This window comes from Gopherus evgoodei, chromosome 1, assembly GCF_007399415.2.
Source record: "Gopherus evgoodei ecotype Sinaloan lineage chromosome 1, rGopEvg1_v1.p, whole genome shotgun sequence".
NCBI classification, from domain to species: domain Eukaryota; kingdom Metazoa; phylum Chordata; order Testudines; family Testudinidae; genus Gopherus; species Gopherus evgoodei.
In genome coordinates this window covers 33,705,305-33,730,568 of record NC_044322.1, presented here as the reverse complement: position 1 = coordinate 33,730,568, position 25,264 = coordinate 33,705,305, and the positions used below count along the sequence as shown (strand labels likewise).

At 41.3% G+C, this 25,264-nt stretch overlaps 1 protein-coding gene across 1 annotated transcript in view; it reads right to left on the bottom strand.

Annotated features, from left to right (window-relative positions):
- The window catches only part of DDX10 (DEAD-box helicase 10), a 354,057-nt gene that overhangs the window by 313,757 nt on the left and 15,036 nt on the right, over window positions 1-25,264 (bottom strand). The window contains exons 6-9 of the mRNA XM_030561169.1: window positions 18,258-18,447; window positions 15,385-15,511; window positions 14,012-14,174; window positions 12,275-12,359 (exon numbers count right to left, since the gene is read on the bottom strand). Coding sequence (XP_030417029.1) covers window positions 12,275-12,359; window positions 14,012-14,174; window positions 15,385-15,511; window positions 18,258-18,447 — 565 coding nt within the window. The remainder of the gene's footprint in view (window positions 1-12,274; window positions 12,360-14,011; window positions 14,175-15,384; window positions 15,512-18,257; window positions 18,448-25,264) is intronic.

The window sequence follows — 25,264 nt, the reverse complement described above, 5'->3', positions numbered from 1 at the left end:
TGAGAGAGGATAATTATTGCCCATGGTACACTAAGTCTTTAACTTTTCTGCTATGACCATCAAGGGATGGCAGTTAGTGCCAAATGTAGAGCCACTGTCTGTGATAGGAACCCCTGTTTACTGAGAACTGGACTGAGATCAAACTCCTGTCACCAGATAGTAAAACCATGATCAATACCAGCCTGAGCTAGAGTTGTACCAGTAACTAGAGGTAAAAGTTTTATATCTCTCTTACTGCCCGAAGCCGTACACTACCACTTCCTATTCTTAAGGCTCACCTATCGCTACAACTACCACTATTGCCAGCTGAAGCATAGAATCATGACTTAATCATCTAGCTGTATTCTAGCCATATTTTGAAACCATTCTACAGCCCTGCTCAGCCCATCACTGTAGCATGGTTCAGTTACATAGTTTATAAAAGAATTCTAGTTTTCCTCTGCAGCTAAGGACACTCCTAGGTTTAAACTAGTGTAAATAGTGGATTTTCTATAACTGGAAGTTTTTAAATCATGATGTGAGGACTTCAGTAACTCATCCAGAGGTCAGAAGTCTATTACAGTGGATAGTGGAGTGGGTCGGTGAGGTTCTGTTGCCTACGATGGGCAGGCGGTCACTTGATCATGATGGTCCCTTCTGGCCTTAAAGCCTCTGAGTCTGTGTTTTAACCATGTTGATGAAATACGATTAGCAGTTAAAACAGATAAAAATAGAAGGGGAAGCTCACTGATTTTTGGTGGCTATTATCACAAGTATCAACATTCTGTGGTGATGAGGACATCAACTTGTAGCAATAAAGCACAGAAAAGGGAACAGAATTGTAAAAGGTATCTAGTGTGGGTATACAGACCTTGTATAAAAAAACGTAAATGGGTCCTATCTTGGGCTACATCTAGACTACCCGCCGTAGTGGTGGGTTAAAAATCGATTGCTCGGAGATCGATATATCGTGTCTCATCTAGATGCGATATATCGATCCCCGAGCGCACTTATATCGATTCCGGAACTCCTCCAACCCCAACGGAGTTGCAGAATCGACATGTGGCGCTGCGGACATTGGATCCCGCGTGGTGAGGACGAGTGAGTAATCCGATCTTAGATATTCGACTTCAGCTACGATATTCACATAGCTGAAGTTGCGTATCTAAGATCGATTTCCCCTCGTAGTGTAGAACGGCCCTTGATGAGCTTTAAAATAAAACTTCACTCTATCAAGATTTAGATTTTAAAAGACAAGTTGTCTGAGCAATAGCCAAGTACCAAAATGGGAATGTTACTGCAATTGCTTGCAAGAAGAATAAGATCCTTGTCTGTTTTTACATTAGCAGTGGAGATGATAAAATGTATCAATCTTCCTAGGAAACCTCACCATTCAGGTCAACAAGCCATCAGAGGGAAGGTAGACAAACTCTGGGACTGATCACTTTGGGTAGAGAAAATCATGACATCGTACAGGCCACTCCAGCCTTTGATTATCCCTGCACCTGAAGAAGGCCCAGTAGTAAGAAGCACTGTGTCAGCAGAACAGCACTGCAGCTCCTTGTTACTCTGTGAGATCCCTATTTGGTATGGAGAAAAAACATCTATTTAACATTATCAAACCAAAGGGAGTATGCTGCTTCAGAGATCTTGCCAAATTGGGACAGAGTACTGGATAAACCACAATTTCTGCAGTAAGAAAGTTGGTAGCAGTGCTGTATGATCACAGCAAGAAAGAAAAGGAGACCCGCAGAGACCTGAATTGCTTGTGCCTCAATCTAGCCATCAAAAAGGACAAGTCACAGGGCAAACTCCCAAGAGCATGTCAAAATAGCATCTTGGCAAACAAAGATTTGCATGTCTTCACACATAGGTAGACCAGTTATCTGATCAGCACTGCAACATGGACGGAAAAATGTGAATGATCAACTACTTCCCATATTCTTCAAAGGCCCAATGGCATCTGAACTTGCACAAGACCTTCTCTGTGCTTGCACCGGTAGGGTTCACTCACAGCTAACTGCATCTGTAGTCAGAACAATCCTCCCTGCACAGAACTGCCAATACAATGAAAACTGTGGTAACCTATGCACTCAGAGATCATGTTGAACATGATGATGATAATGATGTTGACTAGAAGTGTCACCAGAGTTACTACAATTCAATACCCTCTGTACAAATTTATTATTAAATTTTGTTTTACCCTTTATATTATCATTGTGATACTTTAAGGGCATAAAGAAATCCAATTTTATGTCTTGAAATATACACAGTCATTAAACTAAGTGGGCATTTTAACTTGTTGATGGTGTCATTGCTTACCCTTGTTTCTATGATTGACATCATACCTCATCTTAATCCAGACATAATAAGCTTTCAAATGATGCAAAATGTGTTTCTGTAGAGAAGGTATATTAAGTCAACCAAATTGGTGGTGTCCGCTGCTTACCTAAACTAAATAGATAATTGTTGTCATGCAGCTGCCAGCACTCAGAGGATGAGGGGGCTTTTCCAATGGGTCTATACACCCTGCACATCAAGATATAGTCCACACATTTTTTGTTCCAACTCTAGTCCAATCTTGATAGTCTCCACATGATGCTCACGATCTCTTCTCCTTTGTTGTTTGGTTCTTGTATCATTAACCGAAGGATTTTATTGGCAAACACTTATCAAGCTGTAACTTTCTGGCAGAGGACATGTATTTTTTATTTTTTTTTAAGACCATATCACATCCTCTTCCCTCTCTTCCAGGTATAGAAGTACTTTTGTATATCAACATCTCTGTTATAAGAATCATCCAAACAGGTTTCCACTTCTGCCACTAGATCATAATCCCCCCTTCACCTAGTTATACAGTAAAGTCTTCTTTCTTATGAACAGGCACACTTCAGTGAGGAAAAAAAAAATGGGCAAGAGTATGCTACAGCTTACACCAACCTTATCAATAAATTGAATATAAAGGTCACTGGGTCCTCCAGCCTAGTTAGTAAGCAATCTATTTCCCAAAGCAGTTGTGTCCATTCTACTGTACTGAAGCATATGCTTATTTATTCTTTATTATAGTTTTCCAGGGTGGCATTGTGTCAGTGGGTAATTATGACCATAGCCAAGTTTATATTTTAGTGTGTTAGAACATCATTAGAAAAATATTCTAATGGAAAACATAGTCCAAGTTGATGCAACTGCAGGACAAAGTCAGAACTGTAGCTAGGCTTCAGTATGTAATTGTAAAGAGATTTAAATAATATGAATTGTGAGTGAAATATGCAGTGGGGAGGGGCATTTCTTGTGACCCTCGCTGGCAACTGTTTTGTTTTTTTTTTAAGTTAGGACAATGAATCGAAGACTGCAATGTAATATGAACTAAACACGACAGTAGATCAATAAAAGTACTTCAAACAGGATTTAACCTAATAAATAGTTAATTATGCAAGGAGCTGCCAGCTTGACAATTTGACTATGAAGGTTATTCAGATTCCCAAGAAACACATCCCATCTCTGGATTGAAGGCAACATTATTTTTCACATTGGGGGGGGGGGAGGAACAAAAAAAACACACCACTTTCCTGAGTTATCCAAACCTTAAGTGTTTAGTCACACTTACTTGGGCAGAAAATGTTACAACAAGGAGGGGCTTAACTACACAGCTTCCCAGTGACCATTATCCAGAGGGATATATTTCCTGACTGCCTGAAACTATTATCCAATCATTTTTTCCTAAAAACAATTATGCTGTGAAGTATATCCAGCAGCTCCAAACTTTTTAATTAATGGGACTAAATTGATTACCATTATCATATTGTCCAATAGAGAATGGACAGTGGAGATTTTGGATGATTTTTAATGTAAGATACATTTTCAGGATACAAGTGAGAGTGAACAAAACCAAGGCAGAATATATATAGTTAGGTTAGTTTGATATACAGTACACACAAATATATCCACAAAGAGGACGTGTTGGCTTTTTCCAGAGCCATCGACATCAACACCAAATCTCTCCGAGATGTATCCAAAACCCATGAGGCCAACAGAAAGACTCCCAATGACTTCATGGGGCACGGGATCAGGTCTCATATAAGTATTTTACATTATGTGCACATGCCTCACGAGGCTCCAGACTTACTCTTGCAACTATTAGAATCCCTACAGAATGAGTTATTCTACTCTGTCCTCCATTTCACATTTAATGCCTTAAAAACAACTCTTGGTGCAGAAAAGCCAGACTTAGGTGAGGGTTTTACAGGCTTTTTTGGTAAAGGAGGTAGGGGAGAAGTGAATTTATTTAAACTCAGCTAGTAGAAATAGTGTGCTAAGCACTAAACACAGAAATGTGTCCATGCACTGAATAAACTGGAACACATAAAGCAGTCTTTTTTCCCCACTATTTTTGAAAATGAAATCAAAGTTCCTGTAAAACAGTCCTTTTCTTACCATCCTACTTATCAGTTAAGTAACCTTTGTATGGGATTTTTTATACTCACATGTCCTCTACATGCCACACAATGTGTAAAATTACAGTTTTTGAAAGAAAAACGCATACAGTAAAACTTCAAAAATGAAAATTAGCTTCTGCTGTCCCCTAGTGGCATTGCATTTTGTTTCATAAAGGTGATCAAAAGATTTTCTCAAATCAAATCTAGGTTCCATGGACATACATGGCATACATCAAAAGAAATTAACAGCCAGAGGGGTTACATTTCATGAAGAATGCTTCCACAAATATTTCACACAGTATTTTCTTAGACCGTTTGCACTAAAACCCACAGGAAACACAGGACTCTTCAGATCATAAAATCCATATATTTCTCATGAAAAGCCTTTTGTCATATTATAAAGGATATTTTCACAGTATTTTTCATTTTAAAAATCACTTATTGATTTGTCCAGACTTTAAAGGCATATCTACAAAATGCAACGAGCCAAAACATCTTCTAGTAACATTAGACACAAAGAGGCGCACCCCATCCACTGAAATAATAAAACTTTCAAGTTAATCAGACAGGAAAAAAACAGATATACCAATCTCACTATAAAGTAAAAGCATTCTTTCATATCTCCTGATTTTTTTTTAGTTGTGGAAAGTGGTTTTATTTTACTATGGCTCAAAGATTCTGCAAGTTTTTTCTTCTTGACTTAAATATATTTATTTTTTTATAACAAAATAATTTGGATTTCAAAAGTAAAAAGTACCCTGACAGTTTTAATTACAGCTGACACACAGGTTCCTAATTAGCTGAGATATTTAATTTAGCTTTCATTCCTTGCAATTATGTACTCTCATGGCCCATGAAACTTTCTAATGATCTCTAATCTCATTAATGATTACTATTAAACTGCAGTTTAATTTTTAAGTTTCTAGAGACAACGTAGGCTTCTCACACATTAACACCATCCTCCGAATACAGCCAAAGTCTGCTACTCAGTTAGAGTTGGTTAAAAGTGTTTTTACAAATCAGTCTTATTTGAATTCAAATTGCACAGCGTGTATCTGAAGTTAAAGCATGTCCACAATTTATTTTCTACATTTTTTTCCCCACCTTATTCCCAATATGTATATTTCTCTAGGCTGTTGTTTCTGGCTCAGTAAACATATCTTTTATAGGAGCCATGAGAAAAAAAGATTACCTCCCTTCTCGTAACTGTTGTTCTTTGAGATGTGTTGTTCATGTCCATTCCAAGTAGGTATGCATGCGCCGCATGCACAGTTAGAAGATTTTTCCCCTAGAAGTACCCATCAGGTCAGCTATGGAGCCCCCTGGAGTCATGCCTTCATGGGGGCGTATATAGGTAAGGTTATGTTTATGTCACAGAGGTCATGGAAGTCACGGAATCCTTGACTTCCAGAAAACTCTGACATTCTCAGCTTCAGCCCAAGGGGCTGCGGGACTGGAGCTGGCAGCCAGCAGGGCCCTGGCAGGGTTTCGGCAACAGCAGCGACAGGCAACAGGGGGCCCTCTGCAAGGTTCCAGCAACAGATGACAGACTACTGAGAGGGCTCTCCTCAGGGTTCCATCGATGGGTGACAGCCTCACACGGGAGGAGGTGGATACCTTTGGCAAACAGCTGGGAGTGTCCAATTTTCTCTCTGGGAAATATGGTCACCCTGCAGCTTCCAGCTGCCATCAGCGAAGTGGGAAATTCCACAGCTCCCAGCCACCATGGTGGCAGTGGAAACCATGGAGCCACAGCAGCAAAAAGTCAGTCAGGTCACAGCTTCCATGGATTTTTGTTTATTGCCCATGACCTGTCCGTGACTTTTACTAAAAGTAACCATGACAAAAACTTAGCCTTTTATATAGGTCCCTGACAACCCACTGTCTCTTCAGTTCCTTTGTGTGGAAACTCCGACAAAGGGGAAGGCGGGCGGGTCTTTGAACGGACATGCGCAACACATCTCGAAAAACAACAATTACAAAAGGCAGGAGGAGACCCAGCTTGTCAAAGGTGGATCTTATCATACTGAAATGTTTCTCCGCTTGGCCTTGGAGTGGCCCCTGACCAATCAGTCATCAAGGTACGGGAAGACTTGTACCTGCCTTCTTCTCAGGAAGGAAACTACGATTGCCATGCACCTGGTAAAAACTCGAGAGGGTGCTGACAAGCTAAAAGGGAGGACCATAAACTCGTAATGGTTGTGGTTCACTATGAACCTGAGAAAGCGTCTGTGGGCTGGAATTCTAGATATGTGGAAGAACGCACATTTTGTGTCGAGGGCGGCGTATCAGTCTCCCGGATCCAGGAATGGGATGATGGCAGCCAAAGAGACCACGCGGAACCTCAGCTTCTTCAAGAATCTGTTGAAGCCTCGCAGGTCGAGGATGGGTCTGAGATCCCTTTGGCTTTGGGGATTAGTAAATATCGGGAGTAGAATCCCTTGCCCCCTAGCTCCTGAGGAACCTCCTCCACTGCTCCCGTGGTGAGGAGCAATTGAATCTCCGCATAAGGAGCAGAATTGGAGAGAATATCGCACTTCTACAGTGCTAAGGACCTAGAGATCGTAGATTATCTGGGTACAAGTACAATAGATGTGGGACAAACTTTAGAAAACAGAGTGACGGATCCAGTGAGTGGACTGGTGCATTGTCCCCGGGCATGCCTTAAAAAGGCTTGCTTAGAGCTTGAGGACTGCCTGGCTGACCCCTGGCCCTAATTGGGTGGTGTATGAAGAAGCTTACATCTACCATTCCTGCTTCGCTTCCTGGAGAAGTCCTGCCTAGGCTAGGGAGGGTAGAAAGACAGAGGGGTTTGGGGCTTAAAATGTTTCCACTGGGTGGCAAGGGTGTGCAGTTTTCAAGTTGCCTGCAAATCCTTTAGGCTATGGAGCTTGGAATTTGTCTGCTCCAAAAACAACTTCATGACTTGCTGTCAAAGGGCAAATCATGAACTGTTTGTTGGACCTCTGGGGGAAGGCCTGACACCTGGAGCCATGAGCTCCTCCTCAAGGCTATGGCGTAGGACATGGTTCGCGTGGCCAAGTCTGCCACGTCCAGTGAGGCCTGTAAATAAGTCAACACCACTGCCTTGCCCTCCTCGACAATGGCTACAAATTCCGCTCTAGAGTCTGACAGGATCATCTCCTTAAATTTCATCATGGAGTCCCCATGAATTAAAATTTTATCTGCTGAGGATTGCTTGCTAGTTAACAATACGAAGCTGGAGCTCCCCAGTGGAGTACACCTTCCTGCCAAAGAGGTCCAACTTCTTTGAGTGTTTAGGTTTTGGAGCTGGGCCCTGCTGCCCCTGTCTCTCTCATTCACTGCCGCTACGACCACCAACCCAGCTGTGGATGAGTGAACAAGTATTCAAGAGGGGACAAAATATTTTCTCTCTCCCCTCTTAGCTATAGGGGGAATGGAGGCAGGAGTCTGCCACAAGGCCTTTGTAGTGGCTTGAATAGTTTAAAGGAGTGGTAATGCCACACTCCTCGGCCTGTAGCCCCATGTTATAAGCCACTCTGTGCAACAGCTCCTGGGGCGCTTTATCATCAATGGGGGGCAGCCCAGAGGATGAAGACCCCACCACCACCTCATCCAGCGAGGATGACGATGTCGCCCAAGACAGTACCAGGCTCTCCTGTACCTCCATCTCCCTGGAAGCATCCTGCTCAGTGTCGTGCTGCTCGGCGCCAGTAGCAGCCTCAGAGAGAGTGATGGAGTAGGGACCCACATGGGGCTCTGCACCATGGTCTGAAACCTTGAAGTGGGGGACGGTCCTGGGTGATAAAGGGGCGCATCCTTCTGAGATTACGGACTGGGAGCTCCTGGAGTAAGTGCCCTGAGCCTGGTGGTATGCCCATGGGGTTCAAAAAGGCCACTGCATCATCCCCGCCTCCTGCCTATTGCGATGCCGCTCTGACTGTGCCTGGAGTACTAGGACTCTGCACCCAAGTCCAATGACTGGGACCCTGAGCACGGAGCCCACAGCGAAGCCAAGCTCTCATCATGAGTGAGCGCCTTCTAATTGTCTTCTTGTGCTGCTTAAGCGGCAACGGTGAGTGCAAGCGGTGCTGTGTGGCCACTGCAGGCTTCGGTGCTAGAGAGTGACCATGCTAAGGGTCTCTATGCCTAGAGTACTTCCTCGCTGTCGTAGCTTCTCTAACAGAGGCCAAAGCACTCCACATGGAGGTGCTTGGTGCTGAGTCTTGCTTGCCCGGAGCCAGCTGGAGATGGAGGGCTGCCTCCATAAGAAGCTGTTTGAGCCTGAAGTCTCTTCCTTTCTTTGTTCTCGGGCGGAATCCTTTGCAGATCTTGCAGTCATCTGTTTGATGCGCCTCCCCCAGACACTTTAGGCAGGAGTCGTGGGGGTGGCCCCATGCCTCCAAGAGGGGAGGGAACTGGGGTTGGGGGGAACCCCCCCGTCTATCTAACTAACTACTGAAAACCAACACTAATTATTTACAGGTTAACACAGAGTTGGGCAAACTACTGCCCAGGGGCCACATCCAGCCCGCAGGACTCTCGTGCCTGGCCCCTGAGCTCCTGGCCTGGGAGGTTAGCCCCCCGGTGCCCCTCTCCTGCAGCCTCAGCGCACTGCACCACTGGCACAATTCTCTGGCCAGCAGGGCTGCAAGCTCTTGCTGGGCAGTGCAGAGCCGCGCCCTGACCCAGTGCTCTGTGCTGTGTGGTGGTGTGGCGGCTCCAGCCAGGCGGCACAGCTGCCTGTCCTGGTGCTCTGGGCAGCACAGCAGTAGTGCTGCCAGCCACCAGTGCTCCAGGCAGCGCAGTAAGAGGGCGGGGGGGGGGGTGTTGGATAGAGGGCAGGGGAGTTCAGGGTGGTGGTCGGGGTGTGGATAGGGGTTGGGGCAATCAGAGGGAGGAGAACAGCGGTGTTGAATGGGGTCAGGGGTCCCAGGGGGCAGTCAGGAAGGAGAGGAGGGGTTGGATGGGGCAGCAAGTTTGGGGGTGGGGGGGCAGAGACCAGGCCACGCCTGGCTGTTTGGGTAGGTACAGCCTCCTCTAACCAGCCCTCCATACAATTTCGGAAACCCGATGTGGCCCTCAGGCCAAAAAGTTTGCCCGCCCCTGGGTTAACAGAAAGTCTAATCAGTAGGGGAAACACTTTCGGAGGGAAGAGAGAGACAGTTCCAACAACCATCACTGGCACTAAAAAGGAACTGAAGAGGTGGCGGGTTGGCAGGGTCCTATATACACCACCATGAAGGTGCAGTTCCAGGGGCTCCAAAGCTGACCCGACGGGTACCGCGAGTGAAAAAGCCTTCCAGTGACTGTGCATATAGCGCACACCTACTTGGAATCAACATGCACTCGAAGAATAACTTGGCAGACTCCCCCACAATGAAAACCTAACGCAGGGCAGCTTTACCGTTAATCTGTGAATTAGATTAGGAGTCAGCAAGCACCTGTAAACAGGGCTGTAGCCACGGGTGGGCCTGAGTGGGCTGCAGCCCACTCACTGAGCATACAGGCCCACTGGATGCTGCAGTCCCCCAAATCCACAGGCTGGGATTCTCAACACTGGGTCAGCGTACATCAGCATCCCTCTCCTGTGCACCATATGCTGCTGCCCTGGTCTCTAGCCCCACCCACACAAGGCACACCTCCCACCTGGGAGTGGGTGAGTTGTCCCTGTGTGCCTCAGGCAGCCTCACCTTCAGGTGCCTGCTGAGCAGTAAAGGCTGGCTGGAGATGGTGGGGAGAGGCAGGCCCCCCCCACTCCAACCCCTAGTCATTGCCCGCCCACCCACCCAGTTTTCCGGTCCTAGCTACATCACTGCCTGTAAAGGTTTTCCTACAGAAGGAAACTGCTCTCTTCAAATCATCACTCTGCCAGCAAAAATATCTGAAGACTGGCTCTTATCATCCTTCCTTTGAAACCTCAGCAAAGCCTTAAATACAGGCAATGGAAAAATTTATCCAAAAGGAGAGCCCAACAAAGGTATGCTGAAGTAAAGGGGTAGTCAGTTTGTATAGCAGAAGGAACAGCCTCTCAACAAAGAAACAGGCCCTCTATCCCCAATATTCAGCCAAGCTCTATTCACACTACCACTACCACAGAAAAAGTCTCATTTAAAAGAGGATCTCTGAAAAGGCACCCTTTGTACACTGGAAAGTTCTCAGCAGTATCAGAATTAAATCCCATTTCCTTCACCCTTTTTAATAGTCATGTTAATAACATTTAAACTTGTACAGCTGTTTTAGTCTCCAGAGTGCTTTAGAAGCATTCCCAATAGCACCTGGGAGAGACATGTCATCCCATTTTACAAGTGGGGAAAAATCGGGCACACAAAGCCTGACATGTTTCAGGCAAGTCACTTAATACTGAGAAAACTCTCAGGAGTCCTGCTAGAAGCTGCAGTTACATAATAATGCTGAATTTACTACATTTTCTTTTCCATGACAATACTGTGATGCCACAAACACAGGATAATGACACCATAGCAGGCTCAAGTTCAAGGAGAGGAAGAACTGGGTTACAGCTATGCTTATATTTTATTCCCATGCAGAGACCCAACAACAACCAGATCCAACCTGCAAATACAAGCTTTTTCAGCACTGAGTTCCAAATTTATGCACACTCAGAGACAACAGTAGCAAAGGCATGTCTAAATTTAAGTAACATTTAATAGATTTTCAAAAAATGCAAATGGTTCAGTTCACAACCAGTATTTCCAAAAGTATTAAAAACCCATCACTCCTTCTAGAAGGGGAAAAAAGATGCAAACTAGTAAGATAGTCTTTAGGTTTTTCATAGTTGGGAAAAAAATATCACAGATACAGTGATTTTACCATTTGTCCGAGATGTGTCTTTGTATCTGCGATTTTAATAAACTTACCTTTCAGTAACGGCTCCTGCCTTGCGGAGCTAGGCCTGGCTCCCCGCTCTCCATCATGATGGAGGGGCTGTTAGGACAAGCCTGTGCATTGCTGCAACCCCATGCACCAGGTTACAGCACCCAGAAAGGGAAGCCAGGCAGGATAGGAGCTGCAGGAGCTGCGCTGCAGGGTGAGTGTCGGGCAGGCTTGTTCTCCATCCCCACCACCACCACCTCAGTCAGGGCCCTTCCTCCTTGTTTGTCAGGCATTCTTATTATTTTTTTAAGATTAAAAATCAAACCCATGTCTTCACTAAATTAAGCATGACTGGTCTATGATTTTTGATAAAAAATGCTATGACATCTTCAGCGCTAGTTATCATCTGAGATGTAATGTCCCCTCTGGAGTCTATATATTTCTGAAGCTTTTATCTTCTGAGTTTTCACACAAGTAGGTATTAACTCACGTGATTCTTTCAAGAAATTGCTTTATGGAGCAAATAATTAATGTAAGTTGTTCCTATCTCTAAGAGTATGATTATATTAAATGTTGAAAAATTAAAGATTTGTAGAAAACAACCTACTTAATGATATCAGAATTTTCCAAATAAAAACAAGAAACACTGCATCATCCTTTTCAAATGAATGTTATGCCATTGGAAGAAAATGGATTACCAGCACTAAACATTAAAGTCTTATTTATCTATAGAACTGGTACAGCACAAATGAGCTTCCACTCTGCCTGGCAGGACCACTTCTAAGGACAAGAGGACAATTCAGTCTCTTAACTATTTAACTATGCGTATTCGTGCTAACTTTTATAACTTTTTTTTTTATATCGATGAAGAATTGATAAACTCACTTCACATAAGCTGCCAAACAGCCTTCAGGTGGTAATGGCTTTTAGTCCCTTCTGACCTGTACCTAGCTGATCAGGTTATTAGTTCTCTTCCTATTATTAACACACACACAGCTATCAAGTTGCAAACACCCAAATGCAAATCATAATTAAACACGCACCTGGCTGTTCTTCCCACTCTATGAATGTATGTATTTGCATCCTCTGGGCAATCAAACTGAATGACCCAGTTCACTGCAGGGAAATCTGTGGAGAAAGAGACTGAAGTTTTAACACGTTGCAATATTTTATTTTGCAGTACTATTTCAAGAGAGCCATCATTCAGATCAATTTATAGACACTGCCTGTCAGCAATCTCTCTGAATTGAAAATTAATTGCATGTATCAGCATAGCATAAACAGCTATCCCCTTTGTCAAAGTGAACTTAAATTAATGGTGTCTTCGTTTCCTAAGTAATGACAGTGCATTGAATGGAACATAATTTCACACCTGACAAGGACAGACAGATGCTCTGTGTCTTACAGATAATAAAATGACATGGCATTAAATGATTAAGTAAGTGATTTGACCCACTTTTAAGTAGAATATCAATTTACTACACAATCAGAGCTTGAAATTAGCTGCCGTCAGCTGCTACTACCCTATCTGTCCAAGTATTAAAACATCATTATCTATTTCAATGACAGCAAGGAGGAGGTTGCTAGGTAAGACTGAACAGTCCAGGCTGAAAGGCAGTCATAATTAAAGAAACAAAAAGTTTCAAACTTAATGGGCATTCCAGGCTAACAGCAGCAAAACTCTGTTGCACTGTGTAGAATCAATACTTACTATTTGATTATGACTATGGCCATAGGATATACAAAAATTATCCACACAACTGTTTCTAAACAGACACAGCCAAATACATTTCCTTCAGCGTGAGAACCAAACAGTATGGAAAGTAGAGATTGAGTCCTATATGCTCTGTCTCCTTCTAATTTAGAGTATTTCCCTCTTCTAATCCATTGGAGACAAGATGATATTTTGGGCCAGTGAATTTTGCTGCTGAAATGTTTGAACCCAACTACCAATGCCAGATAAGTGCAAGTGAGTTCTTGAAAGCACTTTGATCAATTACACCTAATCACTTTTAAGTTATTAAGTATGAAAAAAAATATATTGGAAGATACAAAATCGCCATGAGAAAACAAAGGAAGAGCTAATACACTTTCCTTCTAACAAAAAGAAGACAAAGAAAAACAAGACCTACACAAAACTACTTCCAGCAATAGGAATTTTCTTGTTCTTGCCTCAGCTATGGTTTTCTCCCTTTAGAAGCAACAAAGGAGAGTTGATTTTCTTCCACATTGACACATTTCAATTCAGAGGCAGGCATTACAAAAATCCCTCCAACTTCTTCTCATCAGCTACTGGTTGGCTGCTCATTTATCTACTTTTTAGACTAACCCATGGGATGCAAGCGGCATCAAGTATTTAAAGCCTTTGAAAAATTCTTGTTGTTATCTATTTCCTGAACACAAGTTACTGAGTGCTGGAACAGCTGGACAGTCTATGGATTAGAGAGCCACACACCTTCAATTCAACACATAAGTAATAAACAGAATTACAAGATTGTAAAATGTCTGTTTCGAGCAAAGACAAATAGAAATAAACTAAGTACAGATTACTAAAGTGAGGCCCCATTAAAGATTGCATTGAGGAGAAAGTATTTAATTATTTTGCTTTTTGGATATAAAGGATTAGCTTTTAGATGAGGCGGTAACAAACTAAAATGTAAACTTATCATGTTTTTAAAAACACTTCTTAAAGCCTGGTTTCTTATAGGATGCACTGCTAAGGTATGAACAGGCTTGGACCACCACTCTATGGATATACTATTGCACTGAAGGTTACCTACCCAGTCCTCGAGCTGCAACATCTGTAGCAAAAAGCACTGCTGATTTCTTGCGAACAAAGTTGTTGTAGACCTCCATTCTTTTCATCTGTGGCTGTTTGCCATGGAGAGCCAGTATAGGTATGCCAGGGCGGAGCCTACAGAACACTCTGAACAAATACTGAACCTGTTGGTCGACAAGTCAAAGAAGAAGCGAACGTGATATTTCACTGTGGTGGTGGTAGTTATCTACTAAGAAGTAAACATATTCTTAGTATTTAAAGCAAAATAGCTTTTCTCCACCCCAGAGATGGGATGGGACCTGATTATGTGAGTGGAGAGAGGTTATCACCCCTTCCCCCAAATACTGAAATAGGAAGCTAATTGTGTCATACTCTGCAGAACAGGAAGCAATGCCTAGTGAGTGTGTGCCAGGTACTGCAGAGTGCTGGGGGGTGAGCAAGAGATATGGTGTTGCATCTCGGCGAGTCAGAAGCATATGGGCTAAACTAGATCTCACCAGGAGTGCCGCTCTCACAGGCACTTCAGTGCACATGCACAGATACCAGGATTGCAATCAGGGTAAATCCACCACAGCCTAATTTTAATATTTCCACCTAGTGAACTCTTTCACGAAGACATTTATTACCTGTTTATTATGGTGCACACCAAAGTGTGATTTTTTAAGTGCCAAGAATTTTTTTTTAAACTAGTAGTTAAGGAAACTATACACACTCCCTTACTCAACAATAGAAACAGTATTTCTATAAAAAAAATTTATCTACATCTTCTCTCCACATTGAAGTCAGCAATATGGCAACATGGATATTCAAACTTCCTGTATTAGTGAGATAGTAGAAATGGATTTTTACAACCCATTTAAAAGATTTGAAAAACAAATACATCCATAAAGCCTTTCAAGTAAGGTAATCTGTAAGGCTGCTATTTAAGCAGTCAGAAATTATTAAATATCTATGGCATCATGGTGCAAACACTTAAACACCAGTACGTCAATGGACTGCCCGCGAGAGTAAAATTACTTTCAGAAGTAAGTGTTTGCAGGATCAAGTCATACGACCATAAAGAAAGTCTTTCCATACTCTCAACTGCCCTCTCTTCCTTGATACCACACAATTATTCATATCTCCATCTTTTAAAAAGTCACTCATTTACACACTATGCAAACAAAGTACAAAAATGTCCCACACCAGTTAAAAATACAACCAGCTCTTACTGAAAACTTTCATCATTTATTTTTTAAAACACGTGTCAATTTTTGCACTCTCATTTTACCATTGAAGTCTCTCTTGCAGATTTCAAAGTCATTAGTTTTACTCCCTCATACCCAATTATATCCAAAAAGAGTATCTATTAGAAGAGATAAATATGAGCTGTACCTCTTTACAACTTGCATAAAACACAATGCTCTTCTTATTCAGGTGACTTCTCAGGAAGGAATACAACATGTTTATTTTTTGCTGCAGCCCACAAACAACATAATTCTGGTCCAAAGTCGCTGGGGTACTAAAAAACAAAGGTCAAGTTAGATACTTTTCATATCATTTACCAGAAGAGCCACACACAGAGTTCCCACAGACCCGCCACTCTGTTTTCATCAGCAAGGAGTTAAATTTAAAAAGTTTCACTGCCTCCATATTAATTACGCTGAGAATTTCTTCCCTATTTTCAGAAGCATGCCTGGAAGTGCCAATGAAAGGTTCATGCTTTTTGAAGAGACTTCTGATTTTCTTATTAATAGTGTTATAATTTTTAAGTGACCTTTTTGATTCAGTTAACTATTAAGCCAAAAAAATGCCTGTCTCTAAATAGTGACATTCAAACTATCTTGACCTAAAATACAAACCGTTTTTTTTTTTTTAAAGTCCTATTAAAGAATCATTTGTGCTTAAGGCAATGTCAAAGCAGAGTCTAAATGTACAAGAAAATGCATTTTTAACTGACTGCACTAGTTACCTGACATGCAGAGTCTCTCTGTAAAAGTCTAAATTGTCATCTTAAGTTACTTTCAAGTTCTTTAAACAAAAGAGAATAGCCCATGAAAGATCAGTTCTTAACATCACCTCTACCCTGATATAACGCTGTCATTGGGAGCCAAAAAAATCTTACCGCGTTATAGGTGAAACCACGTTATATCAAACATGCTTTGATCAGCCAGAGCGCGCAGCCCCGCCCCCCGGAGTGCTACTTTACCATGTTATATCCGAATTAGTGTTATATTGGGCAGCATTATATCGGGGTAGAGGCGTACTTTAAAATGCTGCTTTGATGCTCTCTACCTCTCGCCTCAGCTAACTTGAAGGTGCCATTTGTGAGGACGAAACTGCAATACTATGCTCTGATTTTTATTCAGCTAGTAGTGCTCTAAGTTATGCTACAGTAGTTGCCATTTTGTAAATCTCTTGCAGGAAATTGTTTTTCTCTAACTGATGAAATACCATGTGCCAAGGTCATAATTCTAAAACAAAACAAATATTTTCCTTTTTTTTTTTGCTTCATCTTGTCATCTAATTGTATCTACTCAAAATATTTCTAAAGCTCTCCTGAGGCAGCATTACAATAAAGACATTCCCTTCTCAACAGGGAAATGCAATTGAGTGTACTAATAGCTACACTAGCCCTCAAGCTAAGGAAGCTATATATTTAGTTAGGTCTTTTTATCCTTTTACACCAAGCAAAAAGGGTATTAACAATGTAAATTGTGTCTAACGTTTCCAATTATTCAGGATCCATTTTTTTAGGTAATACTATCACAAGGGTATGCAAAACAATGGAGTGAGAAGTGGGTTAGAGTATTGGAGTAGTGAGCTCAGTCAGAACTTTGGCAGAGTGGAGAACAGAATCCATGTGTGATCTTAAAATAGTCATTACTTCAATATGCTTTGTTCTCCCCTCCATCTGTTCGTTAAGTAGGCAAGTATTTTTATATCACATGGGAGCAGATAGATTTAATCATTCAAGCTGGTCAGAATTTTATGTTGGAACAGTTACCATGGGAAAATGCCATTTCAACTAAACTAGATTTTTTTCAAAACATTCTATTAATTTTGCTGCGAAAAAAGTTTTTCTTCTGGGGAATTTTCAAAATTTCATTTCAGAACAAAAAAAGTTTTAGTTTCAAAATTAATTTGAAAGGTTATTTCATTTGTATTTTTACATTATTTCATGATGGCAGTGGTAATACTGCTTATGTCATATGTCAAGTCTCGTCACAGGATGCACTACTATTATAAACAGGTCATTAGGACAAAAGAGTCAAGTCTTTTTTTTTTCTTTTTTAAAAACATTAAGGTCAGCTGCTACATAGAGATTGAAACATTTTATCTTATTTTCTAAATAAAAGTCTCCCATTTTTGTTCCAATATAACAGTTTGGCACTAATATTATTAACACAAAAATAAGCAACACTCACAGTACTAATTCTAAGAGCAGCAGTTTTCAATAACCTTGTTTTAGTCTGGAATCATTTTTCTAGGATATTGAAAAATAGCTGGTCCTCTAATTTGTATAGCGAGTGCTTATCTTATTGCCTAGATCCAGTTGTCGAACTGTTTCATAACACAGACGAGAGACTAATCTAGAAAACAAGATATTCCAATCTGTACTGAGTACCAGCCGCCCTTAATGTTCCTGCAAACATAATATAAAAATGAAAAAATATATTTAAAAATGAAGATTGATTTTTTTTTAAATCAAATTGTTTTAGAATTTCCATTTCATGGAAAATTTGAAAATTTGTTTTCATTCCAATTCAGAACAAAAACCAAATTCTGAAATTTCATAATTTCCCATGAAACAGGAATTCTGAATTTTTAACACTCTATTAAACATCTATGTTTGTAAAGTCATTTGAAATCCTCAGAGAAAACAGCCTACAGAACTGCAAGGTTTTATTGTATTAAATAGTATTATCTCCACTTGGGTTTGCTCAGCTTCCCCCCACTCTCCTGAATATAAATGCCACTGAAGACAACATGAACCCTTTTGTATCTAGTTATATCTAAAAAGTCAGCTCAAAGGCACCTTGGTGAAAATTATAAGTGAACCATGACTGGCAATGTAATACACTTTAGCAGCTTACTTTCAAAATAAAACATCAAGAACCAGTGTTTTAGTGGAGCAGGAGGGGATTAAGACGGAAATATGACAACATCCCACTTCCCAGAGCTGCTGGGAAAGAAGCTGAGAAAAGTGCAGCTATCACCACTTTCTTTCTCCAGTACAAACACCATGACAAACCACCACCACTTACCTGAATTTTGCTTTTTCATGAACCCAAACATATTCTGGATCTTTTAAACTCAGTCGTGCAAGATCCTTCACTGATTTGGTTTGTGTCGCTGAAAAAAGCAATGTCTGGCGTTTCTTAGGAAGGTTTTCTATAATCGCATTCATAGTATCAGTGAAGCCCATGTCCAAGATTCTATCAGCTTCATCAAGAACTAGAATGAGGAAACAGGTTTAGAAGAACTAGATTTTTAAATTCTTTTCAATTCTAACCTTGAGATAAAAAAATCTCAATTTGAAGTCTCTGTACCTGCAAAACTATGTTAACAGTAACAAAAGACACTTAGACCAGGAATTACATAAACTACATCTTTCACTGATTTTTCTTTACATTACTTCATTCAATGTAGAAATGCTACTATAAGAGTCCTCAATTTCTCCCATAATCCATGAACTACAGCTCTCAAATTTCATATGCAGAAGATCAGGGTTTCAAGCAACTAATCCACCAGTTTACATGTGGATTGCTTCTCAACAAAGGAGGACCTGTTACTGAAATAAAGAAAGCCGGACATAAGGTGAAGCTGAGGTTGAGTAGTCAGGGAAATCAATTCACCCCTTCCTCTAGCTACCATAAACACATACAGAGTCGGAGGTCCAAAGGCTAAGGTTAATTGCAGTTCTGCGACGGTCAGTCTCTTATTTGTCCAGTATGAACTGTATTTACTATAGTGAGCTTAATATTGAGTATTTTGTGAGTTATGTTACAGGTCAAGTAACTGACTGCAAAAAGGAGCTCTCTCTGCTAGCAGGGTAACGAATTCTCCCCCGTCACCAACAGCTTCCAAAAGCAATCAAGAAAATAATGAAACTAAGTTCCCCAAGCCTGTGCTGCAGATCACATGTTAAGTCTTAGAAGCAGGCAAACCTTCTAGTAAACTGAAATTAGGTGAATTCAGGTAAACGCTACAGTAGAAAAAGAAACAAAAGGACAACAAAAAAATATGAGAGAAATTAATCTGGGTTGAATCTTGAAGAAATAAGGTTTCTGGAGACTGACTAAAAGAGCATACCCAACTTAAACCAAATTGAGTGGGCCATTAGTCATCACTTCAGGTGACCAGGATAGCTATACCCAGAAAGGAAAGGAAGAAGGGACAGATACATTTCGCGGATGGATCAAAGATAGAAGTACAAGTCTGAAAACTACATCACGAACAAAACAGTGCTGCAGGGGAGCCAGCTGAGGCCAGTGTCGACCAAGGAATACCTAGAAGATACCATGGGGTGCCAGGCTTGCTTTTAGACTCTGTGCTACCCCTGCTACCCATGATTACTACTGAAGTCAAGCAGCTGTGCTAGAGGGAGCTGGGCTCAATAGCTACCTAGGGTGGGTAAGAAAAAAACGCTCTCTGTACACAGCTGAAAATCCCTTGCATTTCATCTGGGCTCTGTTGACTAAGAAGTAGCCAAGGAGCAGCAGAACAGGAGCTAGCCAACAGAGCTGTAAACAGGAGAGTCTGAGTGGGAATTTGGGGGTGGGTGGTAGTGCTCTGGTTTTATTTTGCTGTTTGGGTGTTTGTTTTGTTTCCCTTGACAGGACTTTAGGCAGGAAGGCTATGACAGATAGAAGCAGCAATGGTAGTAACCCAAAGAATGGAAGAGAGAATTAAGATGCCTGGATGTGGAAACTGCGACATGTACATGATCCAGTAACGGGTACCTGAAAAAAGGTTTGTTTGTAATGAAGTGCCCACCTGATAGAGCTGAGGGAAGGGAAGATCTGAGGTTTGGAGATGCAGCTGGAAACTCCGTTAGAGTTCCAAAGGGGATTCAAGCAGATGATGGAGAGAAGGCAAGGGGGGCTGAAAGGAAAAGTCAAGATTCACGGAAGTAAGCTGGACTGAAGAACTCTGAGGGGAAACTGCTAGGTGAAGAAAGTGACCAGTGGAAGCAGCTGACTACAAGGCAGACGAAAAAAAAAGCTGGTGAAGGAACTCAGGAACAGATTTACTGAAGTTGGAAAATGAAAAAGGGGCACAGCAGGCTGTAACTGAAGGAGGGAGGGCGGGAAAGAATAGAAGAGTAGCTAGTCCTGTAAGAAGAGGGGAAGAGCCAATGGAGATGCCCAGGAGGATTCAGTATGCCTCACAGAAGACTGCAAGGGAGAACAGAAGACAAGAATAGAAAGAAGGCCAGAGAATCACAACTAATCAGCAGGAAAAAGCAGTTCTATGTGATTGGTGACTCCTTACTAAGGAGAACAGATAGGTCTGTCACCAGAGCTGATCTGGAGAATAGAAGGGTGTGCCATCCGCCAGGAGCTGAGATACCAGATGAAGATCAGAGAGTGAAGAGGATCCTAATGGGAGTAGGAAAGAATCTGATTTGTTCCCATGTAAAGGACAATGACAGATAGATTCTCACTGTAACATATCAAAGAAGACTGTGCCAGGCTGGGGAAGACACTTAAGGAAATGGAGGCTCAGGTGATTTTCAGTGGGATCCCTAGAGGAGGAGAATAAAGGTGAGACAAGATGATGATGATCAACAGATGACTCAGGCAGTGGTGCTATAAGGGGGGCTTTGAAATGTTCGACCACTGGGAGGCATTCATGGACAGAGGACTGTTTTCATGGGATAGACTCCACCTGAATACAGAAGGAAATAGATGTCTGGAATGGAAACTGGCACAACTGATTAAATGAGCTTTAAACTAGAATCTCGGGAGAGATGCTCATGTAACCTACATGCCTGATTCTAACACTGAGCGGGAGGAAAATCAAGAAAGAAAGTATATAGCAATGGAGAAAGGAACAGCAGTGGGTAGGAGAATGGACTTCAAGAGAAAAGATAGCTTCATTAGTATTGGCACTAACATGTCAGGCGATAATGGTAGTAGAATGACTGTACCCAAATTGGGTGAGGAATTTGGGTGAATCCAAGTGGCAACAACTAAGAGGTTTGTACATCAGTGCAAGAAGTCTGGGTTACAAAATGGAGGAACCAGATCCACTGATGCAGAAAGTGAAACCAGATATTATAGGGATAACAGAAACATGGTGGAATAGTAGTTATGACTGGAGTATTGGTATTGAAGGCTATGTGCTGTTGAGGAAAGAAAGGAATAAAGGCAAAGGTGGTACAGTAGCGTTGGATATTAATGATGAAGTAGACTGTTAAAAAAAAAAGAAGTGATGGAATGGCTAAAACAGTCTGTTTGGGTCAAAATCACTTTGGGGAAGAAAGCTAGTAGAGATTCCCCGGGGATAGTGTTTGGTCTGCTACAGATACCCAGAATCTGATTTGGATATGGCTAGAGACCTCTCCAATGTTTTTAATGCAATAAATACTACTGGGAACTATGTGATTATGGGAGACTTTAATTTCCCAGATATAGACTGGAAGACAACTGCTACTAATTATAGTAGGGCCTAGATTTTCCTGGATATGAGATCTGACAGATTTCTTCAGCAAATAGTCACTGAACAAACAGGTGATGTCATTTTAGATTTGGAATTGGTTAGCAGTGAGGACCTTAAAGAAGAGCTGGTTGTAGGGGACAATCTTGGTTCAAGTGATCATGCGCTAATTCAGTATAAAACTAAATGGAAGGATTAAAAAAAAAATAGATCTGCAGCTAGGGTCCTTGATTTGAAAGGGGAAAACTTTAAAAAATTGAGAATTAGTTAGGGAAGTGGACTGAACTGAAGAACTCAAGAATCTGAACGTGGAGGAGACTTGGAATTACTGCAAGTCAAAGTTGCAGAAACTAGCCGAAGCCTGCATTCCTAGCAAGGGGAAAAAATTCACAGGGAAGGGTTTCAGACCAAATATCTCAAAGAAGGTGATTAAAAGAAAACAGAGAGATTACAAGGAATGGAAGATGGGATGGATCATCAAGGAAAGCTACCTCTTGGAGGTCAGAAAGTGCAGGGATAAAGTGAGAACTGCTAAAAGCCAAGCAGAGTTGGACCTTGCAAAGGGAATTAAAACCAATAGTAAAAGGTTCTATAGCACTAAAAACAAAAACAAAAAAAACAAAGAAAGAAGTGCGACCGCTAAGCATTGAGGATGGGGTGGAGATTAAAAATAATCTAGGCATGGTCCAACACCTAAACAAATCATTAGCCCTATTAAAAACTGAGGCAAAGTAAGAGTCATGGGGTAGTGGCAGGGAGGCTAACTGCAACAAGGATATAGAGGTAGAAAATTATGACATGTGAGGTGGGAAGCCAAACTCAGACAGCTAACTGAGGCTAAATTGGGAGGCCCAGATAATCTCCACCTGAGCATATTAAAATGAACTGGTACATGAAACTGCAAACCCAATAGCAAGGATTTTTAATGAATCTGTAAACTCACGGGTTGTACCTTATCTATGACTGCAGAATTGCTAATACAGTTCCTATTTTTAAGCGGGGGTGGGGGCAAAGGGGAAGAGTGATCCAGGAAACCACAGACCTGTTACAATTGAGGTCAAACTATTATAGGTCTTGGAACAAATTCTGAAAGAGAAAGTAGTTAAGGTAAACAGTAATTGGAATAAAGTACAACATGGTTTTACAAAAGGTAGATCATGCCAGACCACCTGATCTCCTTTGAGAAGATAAATGACTTTTTAGACAAGGGAAATGCAGTAGATCTAATCTTCCTGGATTTCAGTACGGCATTTGACACAGTTCCACGTGGGAAATTATTAGTTAAATTGGAGAAGATGGGAATTAATATAAGAACTGAAAGGTTGATAAGGAACTGGTTAAAAGGGAGACAAGAGACAGCCAGAAAGGATTAAGCAGCTCACAGGCTAATTGACCCAGATTCAACCTTTAGAGCAGTTCCCATTGGTCACGAACAGCAAACTGCAGCCACTGGGAGCTGTGGGCAGCTGTGTCTGTGGACGGTCAGTGTAAACAAACTGTTCCACAGCCTGCCAGCAGATTACCCACCTCTATGTTTCTAACATATCTCTAAAGCTATCTGTAAATAGTAGTTAGGGCCATTCTGTGTTAGACACGCTAGAACTTTGAAATGCAAACCTGTATTGTTAGAGAATTAGAGGTAATACTAACTGTATGTGTTTACTTATATCTTGTTAGATGTTAGCCATGTAAACAGACAGTTTCTGCCTACTACTATAGCTATTGATTCAGAAATCAAAAGGAAATATTAACATTTAGATAAATCTTGGGTGAAAAAATATCATGTTTATGTGTCTCTTTAAAGTTTACAATAAACTGCTTAATGGATAAGTTACCTTATCTTAATCCATGTAGTATTTACTGGTGATGTTTAGGAAACAGAAGGTTACTTCAAAATCTATTGTTCTTCCAGAAACTATATAAAAATTCTTGGGACCTGATCCTTTCATCTCAGATCTGCTTGATGCTTTATGCAGGAGAAGCTTGAGTAGTAAGATTGAAATCTCCAGTCCCTCCTGGATCACCCTAGATATGAATGTTGGGCTATAACATATGGACTAATTCTGAAAGAACTCCTTGCAATACAAAGCTCATCATCTCTACTATGAAACTGATCTCAGACCTGTACTCATGTCTGTATGTATACTGATCTTTTAACCAATACACACACTTTTCTTTTTAATAAATTTTAGTTTAGTTAATAAGAATTGGCTCTAAGTGTGTATTTGAGTAAGATCTGAAATATTCATTAATTTGGAAGGTAATGTGCCCGATCCTTTGTAATTGGTAGAACTTTCTTATATGATTAAGATCTTCAGTAATCCTCATCACATTTGACTGGGGTGTCTGGGTGGAAGCCCAAGGCTGGGTTGCCATAAGGGAACTGTGCTTTGGCTTCTGGGTAACCAGTAAGGTATTACAGAAGCTGTTTTGTGCTGGCTGGGTAAATCTAAGTACTGGAATATCCACCAGCTTTGGGGATTGTGACCCCGGTCACACTGGCGTAGTCTGGCTAGGATACACATGACCACAGGTTAATTGGGGTTTTGGATCAGAACCCCAGGCTTATCAAAAATTAATTTTGATATTGGAGATTTAAAGGGTAAAAATCAATTACAATGAGTCACCCACGGTCATATGAAGATCTTGACAGAAAAAGCCTTGAAGAATTGTGCTCAGAGAGGGGGCTATCTTCTAAGAAAAAGGCCCCAGAGCAAGAACCAAAAAAATCTGTTAATGGCCAGTGATCAGAGAGCCGGGTCTCCGTCACCTGCCCTAGATCCACGCCCTGCAGAAGCAATTAGAATGCAATTGGAAGCGAGCAAGCAAAAATCAGAGCACGAACAAAAGCTGACAGATCTTTGATTATAAGGAAAAGGAAAAAATAGCTGATATGGAAAAAGAAACCCATTTAAGGCATATGGATGGGCTGGCTGCTGAGGAGAAGGCTCACCAGATGCAACAGCAATCTGCCAGACTTCAGATCGAAGTCTTGGAAGAGCAGAAAACACTCCAACAGCCTGGAAACCCATCCCCTCATGACAACAAAAGCTGGGGAAGAATTTGTCCAATTTACAAAGATACTGAAGACAGAGAAATTTCTATCTACCTTTGAATGTCTATGTGAAATTCACCGTATCCCTGAGGTACAGCGTATGCCTGTCCTGCTGACCAGATTGACTGGGAAAGCTAGGCAAGTGTTCAATGAAATAGGTATGGATGAAGCTTTGAATTATGTAAAATATAAAAAAGATACTGTGTTAAAACATTTTAAGATTACCTCTGAAACTTATAGGTTAAAGTTAAGAAATATTTTTAGACATTTTAAAATTTCTAATGTGGAATGTGCTCATAAATGGTTAGGTTTTGTCAGGAAGTGGATTAATGGTGAGAAAGCTTTGGGGATTGTCTGCCCACTCTTTGCAGTTTGCCCTAATTGAGTAACTTCAGTGTGGCCCCCCGGTCACCCTGGTCAAAAACTTGTTAAAGGGAGACTACAAACAGGTCATATTAAAAAGTGAACTCTCAGGCTGGAAAGAGGTTACTGGTGATTAGTCTTAGGACCAATCTTATTTAACACTGTCATTCATGACCTTGGCACAAGAAGTAG